This window comes from Ascaphus truei, chromosome 7, assembly GCF_040206685.1.
Source record: "Ascaphus truei isolate aAscTru1 chromosome 7, aAscTru1.hap1, whole genome shotgun sequence".
NCBI lineage: Eukaryota > Metazoa > Chordata > Amphibia > Anura > Ascaphidae > Ascaphus > Ascaphus truei.
Window position 1 is genome coordinate 63,544,334 of NC_134489.1, and position 19,338 is coordinate 63,563,671.

At 51.4% G+C, this 19,338-nt stretch overlaps 1 protein-coding gene across 1 annotated transcript in view; it reads left to right on the top strand.

Annotated features, from left to right (window-relative positions):
- Window positions 1–19,338, top strand: part of MARK4 (microtubule affinity regulating kinase 4) — a 35,914-nt gene that overhangs the window by 2,909 nt on the left and 13,667 nt on the right. Inside the window, 2 exon segments of the mRNA XM_075608776.1 lie at window positions 5,815–6,000; window positions 6,216–6,269. Coding sequence (XP_075464891.1) covers window positions 5,815–6,000; window positions 6,216–6,269 — 240 coding nt within the window.

Consider the following 19,338-nt stretch of genomic DNA (forward strand, 5'->3'; position numbering starts at 1 on the left):
GTGGGGGGGCATCTCTTTATGAAAGGTGAGGGCGTCTCTATTTAATAGGTGAGGCGTTTCATTTATAATATTGGGATACGTGTCTACTTAAGGGGGCATTATTATTTTTAATGGGAAAGGTGTCATTTCTAAAAGGGGGGTGTCTCATTTCTAATAGGGAGGGGCATCTAATTTCTAATAGTGGGTGTGTAATTTCTAATAGGGGGGAGGTTTTATTTCTAATAGGAGGGAGATCTCATTTTTGATATAGGTGACTTCTATAATAGATGATATAATAGGGAGGCATCTCTATAATGGGGGGCGATCCATGTACATAGCGCTTCAATGCAGTAATACATGCAACAAAATAACATGAGACATAATGGGAACATTACAACAGGGAGTCCCTGCACTGTCCGCTTACAATCTAAGTGGCAAGTAGGGGAAACTTGCGGCAATGCTTCGTTAAAGAGGTGCCCTTAAAGATGGTCCTTGAAGGTGGAGAGAGAAGTTGCTTGTCAGATATTGAGGGGAAAGGTATTCCAGAGGTGTGGGGAAGTAAGTGAAAAGTTTTGGACGGGAGAGGGCTTTAGATACAAAAGGGGTAGACGGAAGACATCCTTGAGCAGAACAGAACGCAAGAAGCAAGTAGGTGTAGAGCGAAAAATTAGGGCTGAGATGAAAGAAGGGGCAGAGAAGTGCTTGGCACAGGTTTCAATGGGAATCCAGGAGAGGGATTTCGGCAGGGCAAAGACCGATTTAGGGGGGATTGAAGTGATTCTAGCAACTGTGTTTAGGATAGATTGTAAGGTTGAGAGGCAGGAAGACCGGGCAGAAGAAGGTTACAATAGTCAAGATAGGAGAAAATGAGGGCATGCATTAGAGTTTTCGCAGTTAAGCGACAGTGAAAACTCGGTGAAAAGTGAGTTACATGGGGCAAATCAACAGGTGATGGCGATTGTGGATTTAAGGGAGGAGTATAATGTCGACAGGCAGCGTGCATGCGATACTGGGTGTATGATAGTGCTGCTAACAGTAATGGAGAAGGGGAAAGTAGGGTGAGGCTTGGGAAGAAGTATGAGGAGATCTGTCTTCGACATATGTTTGAGTCGACATGAGGCCACCCAGGCTGATATATCGAGAGAAATTCAGAGACTTTGTTCTGGAGAGCAGATGTAAGGTTTGGCAAGTAAATTTTGTGTGTCGTCAGCATGGAGGTTATATTTGAACCCAAAAGAGGTCACCTAGAGAGCGTGTGTAAAGAGAGGAGGTCCCAGGACAAACTCCTGGGGCACGGCAACAGAGACGGTGAAAGTAAGATGGGAGATGTAAGAGGAAATCTAGGATAGATGTTTGTTACAGATAGCAAGAATATGGAGAGTGAGAAGAGAGGAGTCCACAGTATCTAAGGCTTCAGAGGTCAAGTAATATAAGCAGGGTGTAATGACTTTGGTCTTTGGGAGCATGAAGGTCATTAGTTAATTTGGTCAGGGCTGTTTCAGTAAAGTGAGCAGTGCAGAAGCCGGATTGCAGAGGATCTAGGAGCGAACAAGAGGTAATAAAATGGAGCAAGAGAGAGAATACAAGGCGTTCAAGGAGTTTGGAGGCAAAAAGCAGGAGGGAGATAGTTAGACAAAGGTTAGGTCAAGTGTATTATTTTTTTTAGAATAGTTGGAACTATTGCATGTTTGAAGGAGGTAGGAAAGGTACCTAATCAGAGGGAGGAGTTAAAAATGGAGGTAAGTGTAGTGATTTAAGTGGAAGCAAGAGGCGTGAGGCAACAGGGTCAAGTGGTAAAGGGAGAGAAGGAGAGCAACAGGGCACTCCCTCCTCTCTGACAGGAAATGAGTCAAGGAAGGCAGGTGGAGAATTAGGAAGAGGTAGTGTACAGTATGAGGAGGATGCAGAGGGAATGACTTGGCAAATGGGATATACCTAGTTAATGAAATAGTCTGCAAAGTCTTGAGGTGAAATGTAGGAAGAAAAACGGCTTACAGATGGAGGTCTGAGGAGAGTGTCAAAGACAGAGAAGAGACGGCATGGGTTGGACTGAAATGTTGATTAGTGACAAAGTCGCTTTGATTAGACTGGGAGAGAGCAGAGTTGAAACAAGATAGGATAAATATGTAGGGGAGGAAGTCCGCGAGAGTAGAGTTCCTCTTGAGGCATTCAGGAGCACGTGCAGGAGAAGAGCATGAGTGTGTGGTTACAGTGGTGAGAAAGGCAGAGAAGAGGAGGAGCTTGTAGATGTAAATCAAGAGGAGGATAGGGCAGAGTTTTGTGCATTTACAAGGTTGTAGTAGAGTAGGGAGGAGACTAGAACTGGTAGGTTAATGGGATGCGGATCACTGCAAAAATTAGGGGGTAATGGAGTAGAAGAAAACAAGTATTGAGACAGTAAATGAGATGATGGTCAGAAAAGTGGAAGTAGAAAAATATTTTCTTTGGGGAAAACCAGATGAAGATAGTGGCCACCCTTGAGCGCGCTGGCATCAGTCCATTGGTAAAAGCCAAAGGAAGAGTATGGAAGCCCAAAAGAGAGAGGGGTCATCAATATGGCAATTGAAGTCTTTAAATGGGAGAGAAACAGAGTCAGGAGTGAAAGGAAAGCACAGATTCAAAATCGGAGAGAAAGGTAGAAGTAGGGGACTGATAGATGGCAGCCACATGGAGAGGAGAAAAAAGATGGACAGTGTGAGCCTCCAATGAAGGAACGGAAAGAGAGTGGGACAAAGGGAGAAGTTCTACACCTCCACTTCTGCCATCAGGGCAAGTTGTGTGGGAGAAAGAAAATACACTGTTGGATAGGGCAGTATCCAGTGCAGAGTCATACAGGGTGAGACAAGTTTCAGTTATAGCAAAGAGGTAGCAGAGAGCATGAGAAAAAAAGATGTCATATACACAAAGAAACTTGTTGAAAAGGGAACGGGCATAACAACGCAAAGGAGAGAGGGAAGTAGGCATGGGTTAGGTCTGAGGTTGCACCACAAGAAGGGCGATTAGCAACTGGGAGGCGAGGACCGGAGCAGGTGGTAATTAGATGGGGTCCAGGATTGGGAGAAATATTCCCAGAATAGATGTGAGGAGGATTTGTAGGTGTGTCTAAGTTCCGGGGTGTATTGCCGAGTGGCAGAAGGGTGTACAGGTAGGAAAATGGTTAATGAGACCAGAGAAGTGAAGAAGAAATGAGAGATGGAGATATGTGAATAGAGTTAGGGATAGGGAGGAGGTTAGATGGAAAAGTAGAGTATGGCAAAAAGTGAGGTAAGAGCAAACCCCCCCCCCCCAGCCCCCAAAAAACCTTGCTACAGACTCAACATATGGAACAAACAGTGCCTGCGTTATTCAGGTAATCAGACTCGGCTGCGTCTAGTAATCTTTCAACTAACTGGCGCCGGTCTACATGGGCCTCAGTACGACACTTTCTGAAGAGGACACCCTAAATCCCTTAAGTCGCAAGGTACTGGGATTCTGGCATTCCCTCTCTATCTATACCCACCTAAATATTGGAACTAGCCATCCAACAAGTCCCCCTGCCACAGGACAACGCCGGCTAACTTTAGTCAGGCCTTGCCCCGCCACCAGGCCTCAAGGCCAGATGCCAGGCATCCTTCAACCCTGCATTAAAAATATGCAGTCTAATTTCAGACAGGAACAGCCAAACGAAGAAGCGGTGCACTGAGGTAAGTAGAGAACCACACGTAGCTCTAACAAAAAATGACTAATTTATTGAAAAAAAGGGAACAAACATCATGAAGCTAAGAACCTCTTACGCGTTTCATCCCGTAAGAGGTTCTTAGCTTCATGATGTTTGTTCCCTTTTTTTCAATAAATTAGTCGTTTTTTGTTAGAGCTGCGTGTGGTTCTCTACTTACCTCAGTGCTCCGCTTCTTCGTTTGGCTGTTCCGGTACCTTTGCTGGTTGCACGTGGATTCCAGGACACACATCACTGCAGGCATTCACTCAACGGTGCTTCACCTTTATCTCTTTGGCTACACCGGATCAAGCAGTGTGACAGCAGGTATTATCATTGGCAGAGGGGACGGTGGGTGACATAGCGTCAGCCTGGCTGTTCTCTGGATGGTAGGCGACTCTTGGCGTTACCTCACCTTACCCCTCCCCCCAGCCTGCTCCACTGGGTCCGCTTAATACGCTTGTTTAGAGTGATAGTTATATGCTGCAGACGTGTGCCATTTATGTTCTAAGAATAAGACATTCTACGCTTTGGCCCTTGAGCACTGGCAGCAGAATTCTTCTGTGTTCCCTCTAATTTCAGACAGGTGCACCTCACTCATCCTGCAGGAATAAACCTCGGGATCCCCCTCCAGCTCCCTATGCCTCAAGACAACACCTATTGCCCTCACAAATGCAGACATAGCTCTATTCCTACTTTCTCCACAGCTTCCCAAGTTTAGTGCCTCTCCAATATTTCTTAAGTATCATCCTGGAGTAAACCAAAACAGTGTTCGCAAACATAAATATATCTGAGACAATAAACCCCTTTAACCTTGAATAAGCTATGCGGTCTTAACTGGCACTATATCATTATACCCTAAATGTACCAACAAAATATCAGGTATACCACTTTGCTTCCTCCCTACCAACATATTGGGCAGCAGGTGATTCCACTTCGCCCCTGACGCCTTTCCAGGACAAAACCGCCTCCTGACGGACTTTGTATCTACCCGACGACCATCTATAACTCCTTTTTAATGGTTGCCTCACTTTAAACCCAACCTAGCCACCATCGTGACTGCATCAATCCGGAATGAATGAGACCTAAGGGACCCCACTAATTTCCCCAACCCCTCCAAAACATTCTCTCAACACCATATCAAACTGGAACGCTGTCCATTCTGACGCATCCGTATGAATCAGAAACCATGGGGGGTTATTTATAATAGGTGGGGTGTCTATAGCATATGGGTGGGCCTCATGAAAGGGGGAGGGCGTATTCATATAAAAGGGAAGGGCCTCATTTATGATCGTGGAAGGCGTCTCATTTATGATGGGTGTGTCTACATAACGGGGAAGTCTATGCAATAGCTGGGAATGGCATCTCATTTACGATAGGGGAGGGCGTCTATTGTACAATGGGGGCATATAATATGTGGAGGTGACTCTATAATGAAGGGTGTTTGTATTTAATAGGGGGAGATATCTCTATATAACAGTGGAGGACTTCTCATTTACAATAAAGGGGAAGAAGTCTTTATCATGGGGGGGCACTTCTTATTTGATGGGAAGGGCATCTCTATTTAATACGAGGGTGGGGTCCCTATATCATAGGGGGAAGGGCTTTGCTATAAAATAGGGGGAGAGTGTCTATATAGTAGAGGGAGGGCGTCTATATAACGGGGGAGGCATCTATATAATAGGTGTGTCTTGATATGATGGGGGGTATATCCATATGATGGGGCTTTTTATTTACAATAGGGAGGAATACGTCTATAATAGAGAGGTGGCATCTAATTTATGGTTGGTAACGTCTAATAATGGGGCGGTGTCTCCTTTATAATGATAGTGGCATGGCTTATTTGTAAGTGACTTGACTACATAGTTACATAGTAGAAGAGGTTGAAAAAAGATATACGTCTAATATACAGGAGATGTCTTTAAGGGGTGGACTACTTATTTATAAGTGGGATATCTAATATATAAGAGGGTGTCCTAAAATATAAGGGGAAATAGCTTATTAGTGGGACGTCTTATTTATAACTGGACTGTATTATATTAAGGTGATCGTCTTTGTGTGTGTGTGTGTGTGTGTGTGTATATATTTTGTTATATGATATGTCTTATATTTCGGCTCACACTCTGTATCCACCCCCCCAGCCTGGCTCCACCCGCTCTGACAAAGGCCCCACCTCCTCTTCCTGGACGCCCCGACCCACGGGAGCCAGGTCCCGTAGCTCCGCCCCCGAGGAGCCGCACGTCGGTAACTACAGACTTCTGAGAACCATTGGCAAGGGCAACTTTGCCAAGGTCAAACTGGCCAGACACGTACTGACCGGGAGAGAGGTGAGAGGGGTGGGGAGGGGGGGGCTGTGTGAGAGGCCATTGAAGGAGGAGAGAGGAAAATAGTGAGAGAGGAGGATATTGAGGAGAGAGCAAATATGGTGTGGGAGGGTGTCGAAGGGGGGAGAGGGGACAAAATGTGAGGGTGAGAGATTGAGAGGGGAGTGGTGGAGAGAGAACTGTGTATGTGACACTTGCTCCCTCTGCTGTGTCCGCAGGTGGCTATAAAGATCATTGACAAGACTCAGCTGAACCCCAGCAGCCTACAAAAGGTGAGGTGTGTGTGTGTGTGTGTGTGTGTGTGTGTGTGGGGGGGAGGGGGGGGATTTGTACAGGGCGCTGTGTATGTGACTGGTACAGGTCACTGTGTGAGTGGTGCAGGGCGCTGTGTATGTGATTGGTACAGGTCACTGTGTGAGTGGTGCAGGGCGCTGTGTATGTGATTGGTACAGGTCACTGTGTGAGTGGTGCAGGGCGCTGTGTATGTGACTGGTACAGGTCACTGTGAGTGGTGCAGGGCGCTGTGTATGTGACTGGTACAGGTCACTGTGTGAGTGGTGCAGGGCGCTGTGTATGTGATTGGTACAGGTCACTGTGTGAGTGGTGCAGGGCGCTGTGTATGTGATTGGTACAGGTCACTGTGTGAGTGGTGCAGGGCGCTGTGTATGTGACTGGTACAGGTCACTGTGTGAGTGGTGCAGGGCGCTGTGTATGTGACTGGTACAGGTCACTGTGTGAGTGGTGCAGGGCGCTGTGTATGTGACTGGTACAGGTCACTGTGTGAGTGGTGCAGGGCGCTGTGTATGTGACTGGTACAGGTCACTGTGTGAGTGGTGCAGGGCGCTGTGTATGTGACTGGTACAGGTCACAGTGTGAGTGGTGGAGGGCGCTTGTGTATGTGACTGGTACAGGGCGCTTGTGTATGTGACTGGTACAGGGCGCTTGTGTATGTGACTGGTACAGGTCACTGTGTGAGTGGTGCAGGGCGCTTGTGTATGTGACTGGTACAGGGCGCTTGTGTATGTGACTGGTACAGGTCACTGTGTGAGTGGTGCAGGGCGCTGTGTATGTGACTGGTACAGGTCACTGTGTGAGTGGTGCAGGGCGCTGTGTATGTGACTGGTACAGGTCACTGTGTGAGTGGTGCAGGGCGCTGTGTATGTGACTGGTACAGGTCACTGTGTGAGTGGTGCAGGGCGCTGTGTATGTGACTGGTACAGGGCACTTGTGTATGTGACTGGTACAGGTCACTGTGTGAGTGGTGCAGGGCGCTGTGTATGTGACTGGTACAGGTCACAGTGTGTGTGGTGCAGGGCACTGTGTATGTGACTGGTACAGGGCGCTTGTGTATGTGACTGGTACAGGTCACTGTGTGAGTGGTGCAGGGCGCTTGTGTATGTGACTGGTACAGGGCACTGTGTATGTGACTGGTACAGGGCGCTGTGTATGTGACTGGTACAGGTCACTGTGTGAGTGGTGCAGGGCGCTGTGTATGTGACTGGTACAGGTCACTGTGTGAGTGGTGCAGGGCACTGTGTATGTGACTGGTACAGGGCACTTGTGTATGTGACTGGTACAGGTCACTGTGTGAGTGGTGCAGGGCACTTGTGTATGTGACTGGTACAGGGCACTTGTGTATGTGACTGGTACAGGTCACTGTGTGAGTGGTGCAGGGCACTGTGTATGTGACTGGTACAGGGCGCTTGTGTATGTGACTGGTACAGGTCACTGTGTGAGTGGTGCAGGGCGCTGTGTATGTGACTGGTACAGGTCACTGTGTGAGTGGTGCAGGGCGGTTGTGTATGTGACTGGTACAGGTCACTGTGTGAGTGGTGCAGGGCGCTGTGTATGTGATTGGTACAGGTCACTGTGAGTGGTGCAGGGCGCTGTGTATGTGACTGGTACAGGTCACTGTGTGAGTGGTGCAGGGCGCTGTGTATGTGACTGGTACAGGTCACTGTGAGTGGTGCAGGGCGCTGTGTATGTGACTGGTACAGGTCACTGTGTGAGTGGTGCAGGGCGCTGTGTATGTGATTGGTACAGGTCACTGTGTGAGTGGTGCAGGGCGCTGTGTATGTGACTGGTACAGGGCGCTGTGTATGTGACTGGTACAGGGCGCTTGTGTATGTGACTGGTACAGGTCACTGTGTGAGTGGTGCAGGGCGCTTGTGTATGTGACTGGTGCAGGGCACTGTGTATGTGACTGGTACAGGTCACTGTGTGAGTGGTGCAGGGCGCTGTGTATGTGACTGGTACAGGTCACTGTGTGAGTGGTGCAGGGCGCTGTGTATGTGACTGGTACAAGGCGCTGTATGTTTCTCTAAATGATACAGGGCGCCGTGTATGATTGGTTCAGGGTGCTGTATGTGTGAGTGGTACAGGGCGCTGTGTGTCTCTAATTGATACAGGGCGCTGTGTGTGTGAGTGGTACAGGGCGCTGTGTGTGTGAGTGGTACAGGGCGCTGTGTGTCTCTAATTGATACAGGGCGCTGTGTGTGTGAGTGGTACAGGGCGCTGTGTGTGTGAGTGGTACAGGGCGCTGTGTGTCTCTAATTGATACAGGGCGCTGTGTGTGTGATTGGTTCAGGGTGCTGTATGTGTGAGTGGTACAGGGCGCTGTGTGTCTCTAATTGATACAGGGCGCTGTGTGTGTGAGTGGTACAGGGCGCTGTGTGTGTGAGTGGTACAGGGCGCTGTGTGTCTCTAATTGATACAGGGCGCTGTGTGTGTGATTGGTTCAGGGTGCTGTATGTGTGTGTGGTACAGGGCGCTGTGTGTCTCTAATTGATACAGGGCGCTGTGTGTGTGATTGGTTCAGGGTGCTGTATGTGTGTGTGGTACAGGGCGCTGTGTGTCTAATTGATACAGGGCGCTGTGTGTGTGTGTGTGTGTGTGTGTGTGTGTGTGTGTGTGGTTCTTACAGGGCACTGTGTGTGTAATTGGTTCTGGGTGCTGTTTGTGTGTTCTCTGAAAGTAAGGGGAGCGGGGCACTGTACCAAGTGAGAGAGAAAAAACTACATAGAGCAGTACAGCTAATATCAAGTGGAACAGGACGTGTTCAGAAAACCGCCAATGCTTTTACTCGCATTCTGGAAAAATATACAGGAATATCCAAATCTGTGGCACTCTGGATCAGGATGGATGTTGGTGTGGGTGGTCCCGGTGTTCTCAGGAAGAGAGAGATACAACAATAGTGCAGATAGAAAGTTATATTTACTTTTTCAAAGTATAAACCCTACAAATTCAAGGCTTACAGGAAATAAGGTACAACGGGCAGTGTTTATAATTGGGTGTCCCGAAAGCCGGGTGGGCGGCAGTCTCACCACTCCAGCTACGTGGACACCAGCCGCCTTCTGGTTTCTATTTCGGCCGCCCGTAAACGGAGGGGGGATTGTTGTGGATCTTCTCTGCGTCCTCTGTGATCACCGTTAAGGCTTCTAACTGCGCGTTTCGCCAAAAACGGCTTCCTCAGGAGTTCAAGTCCGTTTCCGGACGGCCGAAATAGAAACCAGAAGTGACGTAGCGGGACGCGCAAAGGCGGCTGGTGTCCACGTAGCTGGAGTGGTGAGACAGCCGCCCACCCGCCTTTGCGCGTCCCGCTACGTCACTTCTGGTTTCTATTTCGGCCGCCCGGAAACGGAGGGCGGGATTGTACTCCTGAGGAAGCCGTTTCTGGCGAAACGCGCAGTTAGAAGCCTTAACGGTGATCACAGAGGACGCAGAGAAGATCCACAACAATCAACCCTGTGTTTACAGGCGTCCGAAATAGAAACCAGAAGGCGGCTGGTGTCCACGTAGCTGGAGTGGTGAGACTGCCGCCCACCCGGCTTTCGGGACACCCAATTATAAACGCTGCCCGTTGTACCTTAGTTCCTGTAAGCCTTGAATTTGTAGGTTTTATACTTTGAAAAAGTAAATATAACTTTCTATCTGCACTATTGTTGTGCGCACGCATGTGTTTGTGATTGGTACAGGGCGCTGTGTGTGTGTGTGTGTGTGTGTGTGTGGTGTGTGCGCGGTACAGGGCGCTGTGTGTGTGTGTGCGTACGGTACAGGGCGCTGTGTGTGTGTGGTACTGTCATGGATGCTCACTACAATCTGGACTAGACCACGGGGCTGAGGTGTATAATCGCCGCCCTGCAAACACGGGGCCACGTCCGGATAGCAGAGTCAAGGTGGTATAGCTGGATCAGGGTAGGAGAGTGTAGGTAGGTCGTGGTACTTGCCGTGGTCCGGGGTTGGAGAGAGAAGAAAAGTCGTAGTCCGTTAGCCGAGGTCGAGGGGAGAGCGGGAATCCAAATACTAGCCGTTGTCCAGGGGTAGAGAAGAGGCAGGTCCAGGTACACGCCGGGGTCAACGGTAAACGGGCAAAGTCAGGATACAAGCAAGAACTCAGGCTGCAGTGAGCACGGGGCATTAACAAAGGTTTATGCTATGCAACAAGCAGAGGGCTGAATGGGTATAAGTAGGGAGAAGAGCCAATGGAAGGGAAGCAGAGGGGAGTGGTTAGATGTAGGAGGAGAGCTGATAGGACGTTACCTGTGGCTCATGTGTAGCCCAGCTGAGGGTAATCCACAAATTGTAGGCAGAGCGGCGGTCGCGCGTGTTTGAATGGACTGCCTGTTGCGGTGAGATGCGTGTGCCGCCGGGAGTCCCTGCGCGTCCCCTGATGGTTGGCGCGATGCGCCGGGGAGAGGTAGAGCAGGCGCGACCCAGGTGGTCTGGTTACGCTGCCTGTTGCGGCTGCGCGCGTCTTCGGAATGCTAGCGTGACGCGCCAAGGGGGCGTGGCCCAGGCGCGACCCTGACAGTACCCCCTCTTTAGGGGAGGCCTCCGGACAACTCCGGGACGGTTTTGACGGATACCTGTGCTGAAAAATCCCGGGTAAGCCTGGAGGCATGTATTTGCTCTTGAGGGATCCACTGACGCTCCTCGGGTCCGAATCCTCTCCAATGCACCAGGTACTGGAGTTTCCCTCTTGATACCTTAGAGTCGATGATAGCCTGGACCTCGAACTCCTGTTGACCCTCTACTAAAACAGGTTGAGGTGTTATGTCCTGGACGGACAATTGGGGGTCAGGTAAGAATGGTTTCAAGAGTGACACGTGAAACACAGATGGGATTCTCATCGTCGGAGGTAGCTTCAGTCGGTAGGCGACAGGGTTGACTTTTTTTAGGATGGAAAACGGTCCGATGAATCTAGGCGCCAGTTTGGGCGAGGATACGTTAAGGCAAATGTTTTTTTGTAGAAAGCCAGATATTTTGTCCAGGAGTGTAAGTAGGGATCTCTGGGCAATGACGGCGTGTTTCTTATGTAGGAAAGCGGCATGCCTTAAATTACTTTGCATTTTCTCCCATGATTTCTGAAGGTATCGGATCCTGTTTTACACAGCTGGAACCCCCGAAGTGGGAACTGAGGAAGGGAGGGTGGAGGAATGAAATCCATAGTTGATGAAGAAGGGGGATTGTTGAGTGGATTCGTTGCGCAAGTTATTGTGTGCGATTTCTACCCATGGGAGCAGGTCCGTCCAATTGTCCTGGGCGTCCGAGATAAAGCAGCGGATAAACTACTCGTGTGACTGATAGGTCTTTTCAGTCTGCCTGTTGGTCTGTGGGTGGTAGCCCGAAGAAAACCGTAGTGTGATGCCTAATTTTTTGAGAAAGCCCTCCAGAACTTGGAGACGAACTGTGAGTCTCAGTCTGATACTATGGTTAACGGTGTCTCGTGATGTCTGAAGATGTCCTTTATGAATGTTTCAGACAGTCTGGCGGCACCTGGTAGGCCCCGGAGTGGGATGAAGTGTGCCTGCTTAGAGAAGCGGTCTACTACCACTAGAATAGTATCCATCCCTTTTGGACTTGGGCAACTCACAATGAAGTCCAATGACAAATGGGCCCAAGGGCGATCCGGAATAGGAAGGGGTTGTAAGAGACCTGGAGGTCTATTGTGGTGTGTCTTGTTCTGGGCGCAAGTGGCACAAGACGACACGAAGATCCTGATGTCCTTGCGCATGTCTGGCCACCAGAAGGTGCGCTGCAAGAAGTCGATAGTCCTTCTAGTACCAGGATGACCTGCTGTTTTGGATGAGTGGCCCCATTCCATTACTTGTCTGTGGAAACTGGGTGGGGTGAAGAGGCGACCCTCTGGTACCCTAAGGCCCTCCAGGATGTAGCTTGTGGCCCTTGTGATGTCTGGTAGGGCGTTGAAGGTGCTGGCTGAGAGTATGCAGGACGAGGGGAGTATGGTCTCCAGGCGATCCTCTGATTTATCCTCCACTAGAAATTGCCAAGAGAGTGCGTCTGCTTTTACATTTTTGGAACCGGGAAGATAAGATCAAGTTGGACCATCGTGCCTGTCGTGACCCCAAGCGCAGCGCACCTTCAATATATAATAGGTTATTGTGGTCAGTTAGGATAATGATGATGGGAGTCTCTGTACCTTCGAGTAGGTGTCTCCACTCCTCCAACGCCATCTTGATAGCCAAGAGCTCCCGATTCCCCACATCGTAATTCTTCTCGGCAGAGGAAATTTTTTTGGAAAAAAATGACAAGGCTGAAGCCTGGATTGAGGGTTTTTTCTCTGAGAGAGCACTGCTCCGACAGCCGAGGTGTCCACTTCGAGAGTGAAGGGCAATGCCGGATCCGGATGTACCAGTATGGGTGCGGAGATAAAGGCTTTCTTCAGTTTTTCAAAAGCTCTGACTGCGTCATGAGACCATTGTGCTGGGTCAGCTCCCTTTTGGGTGCTACCACCGAAGAGAACCCTTGGATAAACCTGCGGTAGTAGTAGTTTGTGAACCCAAGGAATCTCTGCACAGCTTTGAGGGATAATGGCCGTGGCCAATCTATGATAGCTTTAACCTTGGCAGGATCCATAGCAAGACCTGTGTTGGATATGATGTATCCCAAGAAGGTAGTTGAGGTTTGGTGAAACTGGCATTTCTCCAGTTTGGCGAAAAGGTGGTTGGCTCTAAGTTTGGAGGACTTGCTTTACGTGTTCCGAGTGTTCAGATGTATTTTTAGAAAATATTAAGATGTCATCCAGATATACGACCGCGTGTTGGTCGAGTAAGTCCCTGAAAATCTCGTTCACGAAATCCTGAAAGACTGCGGGTGCGTTGCAGAGACCGAAGGGCATCACCAAATATTCATAGTGGCCGTCCCTAGTGTTGAAAGCTGTCTTCCATTCATCCCCCTGACGGATTCTTATCAAGTTGTATGCCCCCCGTAGGTCCAACTTGGTAAACATCGTGGCCCCTTCAAGTCTCTCGAACAACTCAGACATCAAGGTTAGCGGTTTTTAACCGTTATTTTGTTGAGCCACCTGTAGTTAATGCACGTCTAAGGGACCCATCCTTCTTCTTTACGAAAAAGAATCCTGCACCTGCGGGTGAAGAACATTTTCGGATGAAGCCCCGTTGCAAATTCTCTTGGATGTACTGACCCGGAATACAGAAAGGCCCGAGTAGCAACTCTGAAGGTATCTCCGTACAGCACGACGGTAATGTAGACCCTGGATGAAAGTTTGGGAGGAGGAGAAGTGATGGTTGCCAGTGTGGTTCTCCCGGCACTCGCTGGGCAGAGGCTTTTCCCGGCTTCACGGGGCAGTTGGCGACTAAATGACCGCTGTTACCACAGTATAAACATAATCCGGAGCGGCGTCTACGCTGTGGTTCTCCAGTGGACAAACGTGTGAGGCCCAATTGCATGGGTTCGTCGGCAGGGGTACATGGAAAATTTCGGCCTGTGGCTGGCTGGGACACTGAGTGGGTACTCCGTTGACACCGTCCTCTCTCCATCCTTCTCTCTTGAAGACGTTGGTCCACATGTATGCAGAGGGCGACCAGGCTTTCCAATCCCGTGGGATGTTCTAGCGCTGCCAGTTCGTCCTTGAGGTTTATGGACAGTCCCTGCCAGAACGCCACCGTCAAGGCCTCGTCATTCCAGCCAGTCTCGGTGGCGACGGTGTGAAACTCGAGGGTGAAGCGGGCCACAGTACGATTCCCCTGTGAGATGTTAAGAAGCGTGGAAGCTGCGGTTACCTTCCGTCCCGGCGTGTCGAAGACTCTTCGGAACTCCGCGGTGAATCGGTCGAAATGGGAGGTTAGATGTGTCGTTGCTCTCAGATAGGTGAGGCCCAGGCCAGAGCATCGTCCGTCAATAGAGAAATTATATACGCCACCTTAGAACGTTGGGAAGGGAAATGTGCAGGTAAAAGTTCGAAATTAATAGAATATTGGTTGAGGAAGACCCGACATCCTAGTGGGTCGCCCCCATAATGATTAGGAGTAGGCAAGCGTGACTCTGAAGTCGGGTCAGGGGAGCGTTGGAACCCCTCCATACGCTGATTATTCAGATTGACACCCTTCTACCTGTCTAAACATGGTGCGGATCTCCATGTAGTTGTCGACCCACCACAGTGGGATCCAGGTTTGTATGGCTGAGCATAATGTCACGGATGCTCACTACAACCTGGACTAGACCGCGGGGCTGAGGTGGGGATGTGTATAACCGCCGCCCTACAACCCCGGGGCCAGGTGCGGATAGCAGAGTCAAGGAGGTATAACCGGGTTAGGGTAGGAGAGTGTAGGTAGGTCGTGGTACTTGCCGTGGTCTGGGGTTGGAGAGGGAAGAATAGTCGTAGTCCATTAGCTGAGGTCGAGGAGAGAGCGGGAATCCAAATACTAGCCGAAGTAGAGAAGAGGCAGGTCCAGGTACACGCCGGGGTCACAACGGTATACGGGCAAAGTCAGGATACACGCAAGAACTCAGGCTGCAGTGAGCACGGGGCATTAACAAAGGTTTATGCTATGCAACAAGCAGGGGTCTGAATGGGTATAAGTAGGGAGAAGAGCCAATGGAAGGGAAGCAGAGGGGAGTGGTTAGATGTAGGAGGAGAGCTGATAGGAGGACGTTACCTGTGGCTCAGGTGTAGCCCATCTGAGGGTAATCCACGAATTTCAGGCAGAGCGGCGGCCGCGCGTGTTTGAACAGACTGCCTGTTGCGGTGAGATGCGTACGCCGCCGGGAGTCCCTGCGCGTCCCGAGATGGTTGGCATGACGCGCCGGGGAGAGGTGGAGCAGGCGCGACCCAGGTGGGCCGGTTACGCTGCCTGTTGCGTCTTCGGACTGCTGGCGTGACACGCCAAGGGGGCATGGCCCAGGCGTGACCCTGACAGTTCCAGGGCGTAGTGTGTGGGGTACAGGGTGCCGTGTGTGTGGTACAGGGTGCTGTGTGTGTGTGTTTGTGTGTGTGTGTGTGTGTGTGTGTGTGTGTGTGGTACAGGGCGCTGTGTGTGTGGTACAGGGCGCTGTGTGTGTGGTACAGGGCGCCGCGTGTGTGTGTGGTACAGGGCGCTGTGTGTGTGGTACAGGGCGCTGTGTGTGTGGTACAGGACGCTGTGTGTGTGTGGTACAGGGCGCCGTGTGTGTGTGTGGTACAGGGCGCCGTGTTTGTGGTACAGGGCGCCGTGTTTGTGGTACAGGGCGCTGTGTGTGTGTGGTACAGGGCGCCGTGTGTGATGGGTACAGGGCGCCGTGTGTGTGATGGGTACAGGGCGCTGTGTGTGTGATGGGTACAGGGCGCCCTGTGTGTGATGGGTACAGGGCGCCGTGTGTGTGTGTGATGGGTACAGGGTGCCGTGTGTGTGTGATGGGTACAGGGCGCCGTGTGTGTGTGGTACAGGGCGCCCGTGTGTGTGTGATTGGTACAGGGCGCCGTGTGTGGTAGAGGGCGCCGTGTGTGTGTGATTGGTACAGGGCGCCGTGTGTAACTGGTACAGGGCGCCGTGTGTGTGTGGTACAGGGCGCCGTGTGTGTGTGATTGGTACAGGGCGCCGTGTGTGTGTGTGTGTGTGAGATTGGTACAGGGCGCCGTGTGTGGTACAGGGCGCCGTGTGTGTGTGATTGGTACAGGGCGCCGTGTGTAACTGGTACAGGGCGCCGTGTGTTTGATTTGGTACAGGGCGCTGTGTGTGTGTGTGTGTGTGTGTGTGTGTGTGTGTGTGTGTGTGTGTGTGTGTGTGTGTGTGTGATTGGTACAGGGCGCCGTGTGTGTGTGGTACAGGGCGCCGTGTGTGTGTGAGATTGGTACAGGGCGCTATGTGTGTGAGATTGGTACAGGGCGCTATGTGTGTGAGATTGGTACAGGGCGCTATGTGTGTGAGATTGGTACAGGGCGCTATGTGTGTGAGATTGGTACAGGGCGCTATGTGTGTGAGATTGGTACAGGGCGCTATGTGTGTGAGATTGGTACAGGGCGCTGTGTGTGATTGGTACAGGGCGCCGTGTGTGTGTGAGATTGGTACAGGGCGCTGTGTGTGATTGGTACAGGGCGCCGTGTGTGTGTGAGATTGGTACAGGGCGCTGTGTGTGATTGGTACAGGGCGCCGTGTGTGTGTGAGATTGGTACAGGGCGCTATGTGTGTGAGATTGGTACAGGGCGCTATGTGTGTGAGATTGGTACAGGGCGCTGTGTGTGATTGGTACAGGGCGCCGTGTGTGTGTGAGATTGGTACAGGGCGCTATGTGTGTGAGATTGGTACAGGGCGCTATGTGTGTGAGATTGGTACAGGGCGCTGTGTGTGATTGGTACAGGGTGCCGTGTGTGTGTGTTTGATTTGGTGCAGGGGACCGTGTGCGTGTGTGATTGGTACAATGCGCTGTGTGTGTGTGTGTGTGTGTGTGTGTGTGTGTGATTGGTACAGGGCGCTTACAGGAGATGTGTGCAGGAGTTTAAAAGAGGAGACTTCAAAATAGGCTTTTGTTAGTCGTAGTTTTACACAACCAAAAATAAACAAAAGTAGTGTTAAAGAAAAAATGAACAGACCTAGCTCCTATAGGGAGTGCTGACTAAACCGCAGAGACTCGGTTTCTGGGTATGAGGGCTAAGCCTCTTGCCAACAACAAACATATACAATAGAGTGGAGGTCAGTTACCGTCGGCTGGGGTAGGGTGTCTGAAAGTCCTTGTGCAGACTTCTCTACACAGCGGCCCAGTGTCCAGTACCTTCCTGGGCCAGAGAGAACTCAATCACAGCCTACTCTCTGTAGCAGTCTTGTGTGTGTGTGTTTGTTTCATAGAGAGCCCTAGACTAGGGCCATAGTGCAGCAGACCGTGCTGAAGCGTCCGCACGCTGAGCGATAAGACTGCCTTAAGGCAGTGATTGCGCCCATGCGGCGTGCGGACGGAAGCGGGAGGGGCCGTGCGTTGCGCAAGAAATCAGTTTCAACTGATTTCTTGGCGCAACAGACAAGTCACATGAGCAGTTCGCCCAATGAGGGCGAACCAGCTCCGTGACGCCCTTAGGCACGCTCCCCACGGCCCGTCCACCATGGCCAGGGAAAGCACCCTCCATCACGCGGTCACTTCCCAGCCCCCGCACGCCTCAGGGCGGGCGAAGGCACCATAGCCCCAGCCTTAGGCTTTGGTCCCACTGCGTCCGGCGGCGCGCGCGGACGCGTGCGCGCTACTTACCATCTGATGTTATTCTCCCGAGCAGGTCCCTCCCTGCACGGCTCACTACACGCTGTGACGCGTCAGCCACCAGGGGATGCAAGAGAATTGTAATCCCAAGCGGCGACGCGTCACGTGGTGCGGCTGTGAGCCAATGAGGAGGGGAGGCTGCGGGGAGCGGGGAGGAGAGAGTGGGGGAAAGCAGCGATTTGAAATAAACTCTGCAGCATCCAGCGAGCCCCCCTGCTCCCTCCCACACACTCTCTCCTCTTCGCCACGGGAGGTGTGTGTGTGTGTGTGTATATACTGTAGTGTGGGGCATCGTCGTTGTACGCGCTGCTCATGTACTGCGGGCCGAGCTGTGTGTCTGCAGTGTCAGCGATTTCCCCCCCCCCTGCTCCGATCCCTGTGCCTGGCCTGGCTCTTGAGTGAGAGAGGGAGGGGGGACGAGAGCCCCCCGCTCAAATCACGCCCACCCCACACAAACCACTCCCCCGCTCCATACAGACCGCAGGTAGCGGTCATTTGCCTGTCAGCGCGCTGACTGCGGGAGCGGGGCCTTAGGCTGGGGCCATAGAAGGGGTAGCAGGGCTGGACCGCGCTGACGCTGAGGCTCGCCTGCTGAAATCTGCGCGATTTCATGCCATGCAGGCGAGCCAGCGGGCGCGATCGGGAGGCGGGGGGAGACTGAGGGAGGCGGGGCAGTGACGTGGTTGGGCCAATCGCCCCCGACGTCAACGTCACGGCGCCGACATCACGGCGCTGTGACGTTGACGCTGCTCCGCGCTGATTGGATGTTTTCAGCCGACAGCGCTCTGAAAAACAGTTTGGCTGTCGGCTGAAAAATCCAGCGCCTCAGCACGCCTGCGGACGCTCGCGTGAGCCCCCTCTAAAGACATCCTCATGGAGAATGCAGGGGCTCAGCGCGGAGCGTCCGCACGGCTCAGCGCTGCTTGTCCTTCTATGGACTCAGCCTTAGACTGCTGTCAAGCAGGCTTTTAAAGTCAGTTAATGAGCCAGGTGGAATCTGCCCCATGCTGAGATTAACCAGCTCCCCGCTAGAGACAGGCTTGTCTTTTCACGCTTTTAGACAGGGAAAAGACCCCATCTCATACCTCTCCTGTTTGTGGATAGCTACGGCAGAAGCCCCTTCCCTCCACTCTCTCTTGAGCCCTAGGTCGAGGGAGAATGGCTGGAGGGAGATAGACCACATATTTAGTCTGGGATTTTCCCCAGAGCAAAGTCTTTTCTTAAAGCGATCCTCACTCCTACCAGCAATCTTGCTTGTTGCCATTGGGGCAGTTATCTGGTACCCAGGAGATGAGGCACAGAGGCTTGCTACCTCTCCCATCAGTTCGTGGCCACATGTGGTCGTGGTTGAAGAGACCATTGCTGACACAGTCCTTGTAGCCAGTGCATACAACCAGTGTCTCTTCAAGTAGACGCTTGAATTCAACCTGCTTTAGTTGCTCCTGTCCGACTTTTCCAAAGCACAGTTTTTCCACGGTGTGCTTCACTTCCTCAACCCTGCGGAGGACTTCTCGCTCAAGCTCGTTTTTCCATTTTACCAACATGTCTTTTACTCGTTTGGCAACAAGTGTGATCTTTTCTTCCCCGTGACTAGGGTGACCACCCACATTTGGCTCAGCATCGTTAATCGCGGCAACTCAACCCTGGCGGAGTTTTCATCAACTCTGACTCCCGTGGCATCTCTTTTGATAGTCAGTAGACTTATATGTAGTCTTGGGCCTTTCTTTTATCCCGTCTGGCCGCTTCTCCGATGTGTGGGGAAGAACCCAAGTGATATTTGGCGGGGTATTTCCACTACAAAAAGTATAGTGTATAGACAGCACTTAGAGCGAATCAGTATAAGTAAAAGTCATGTAG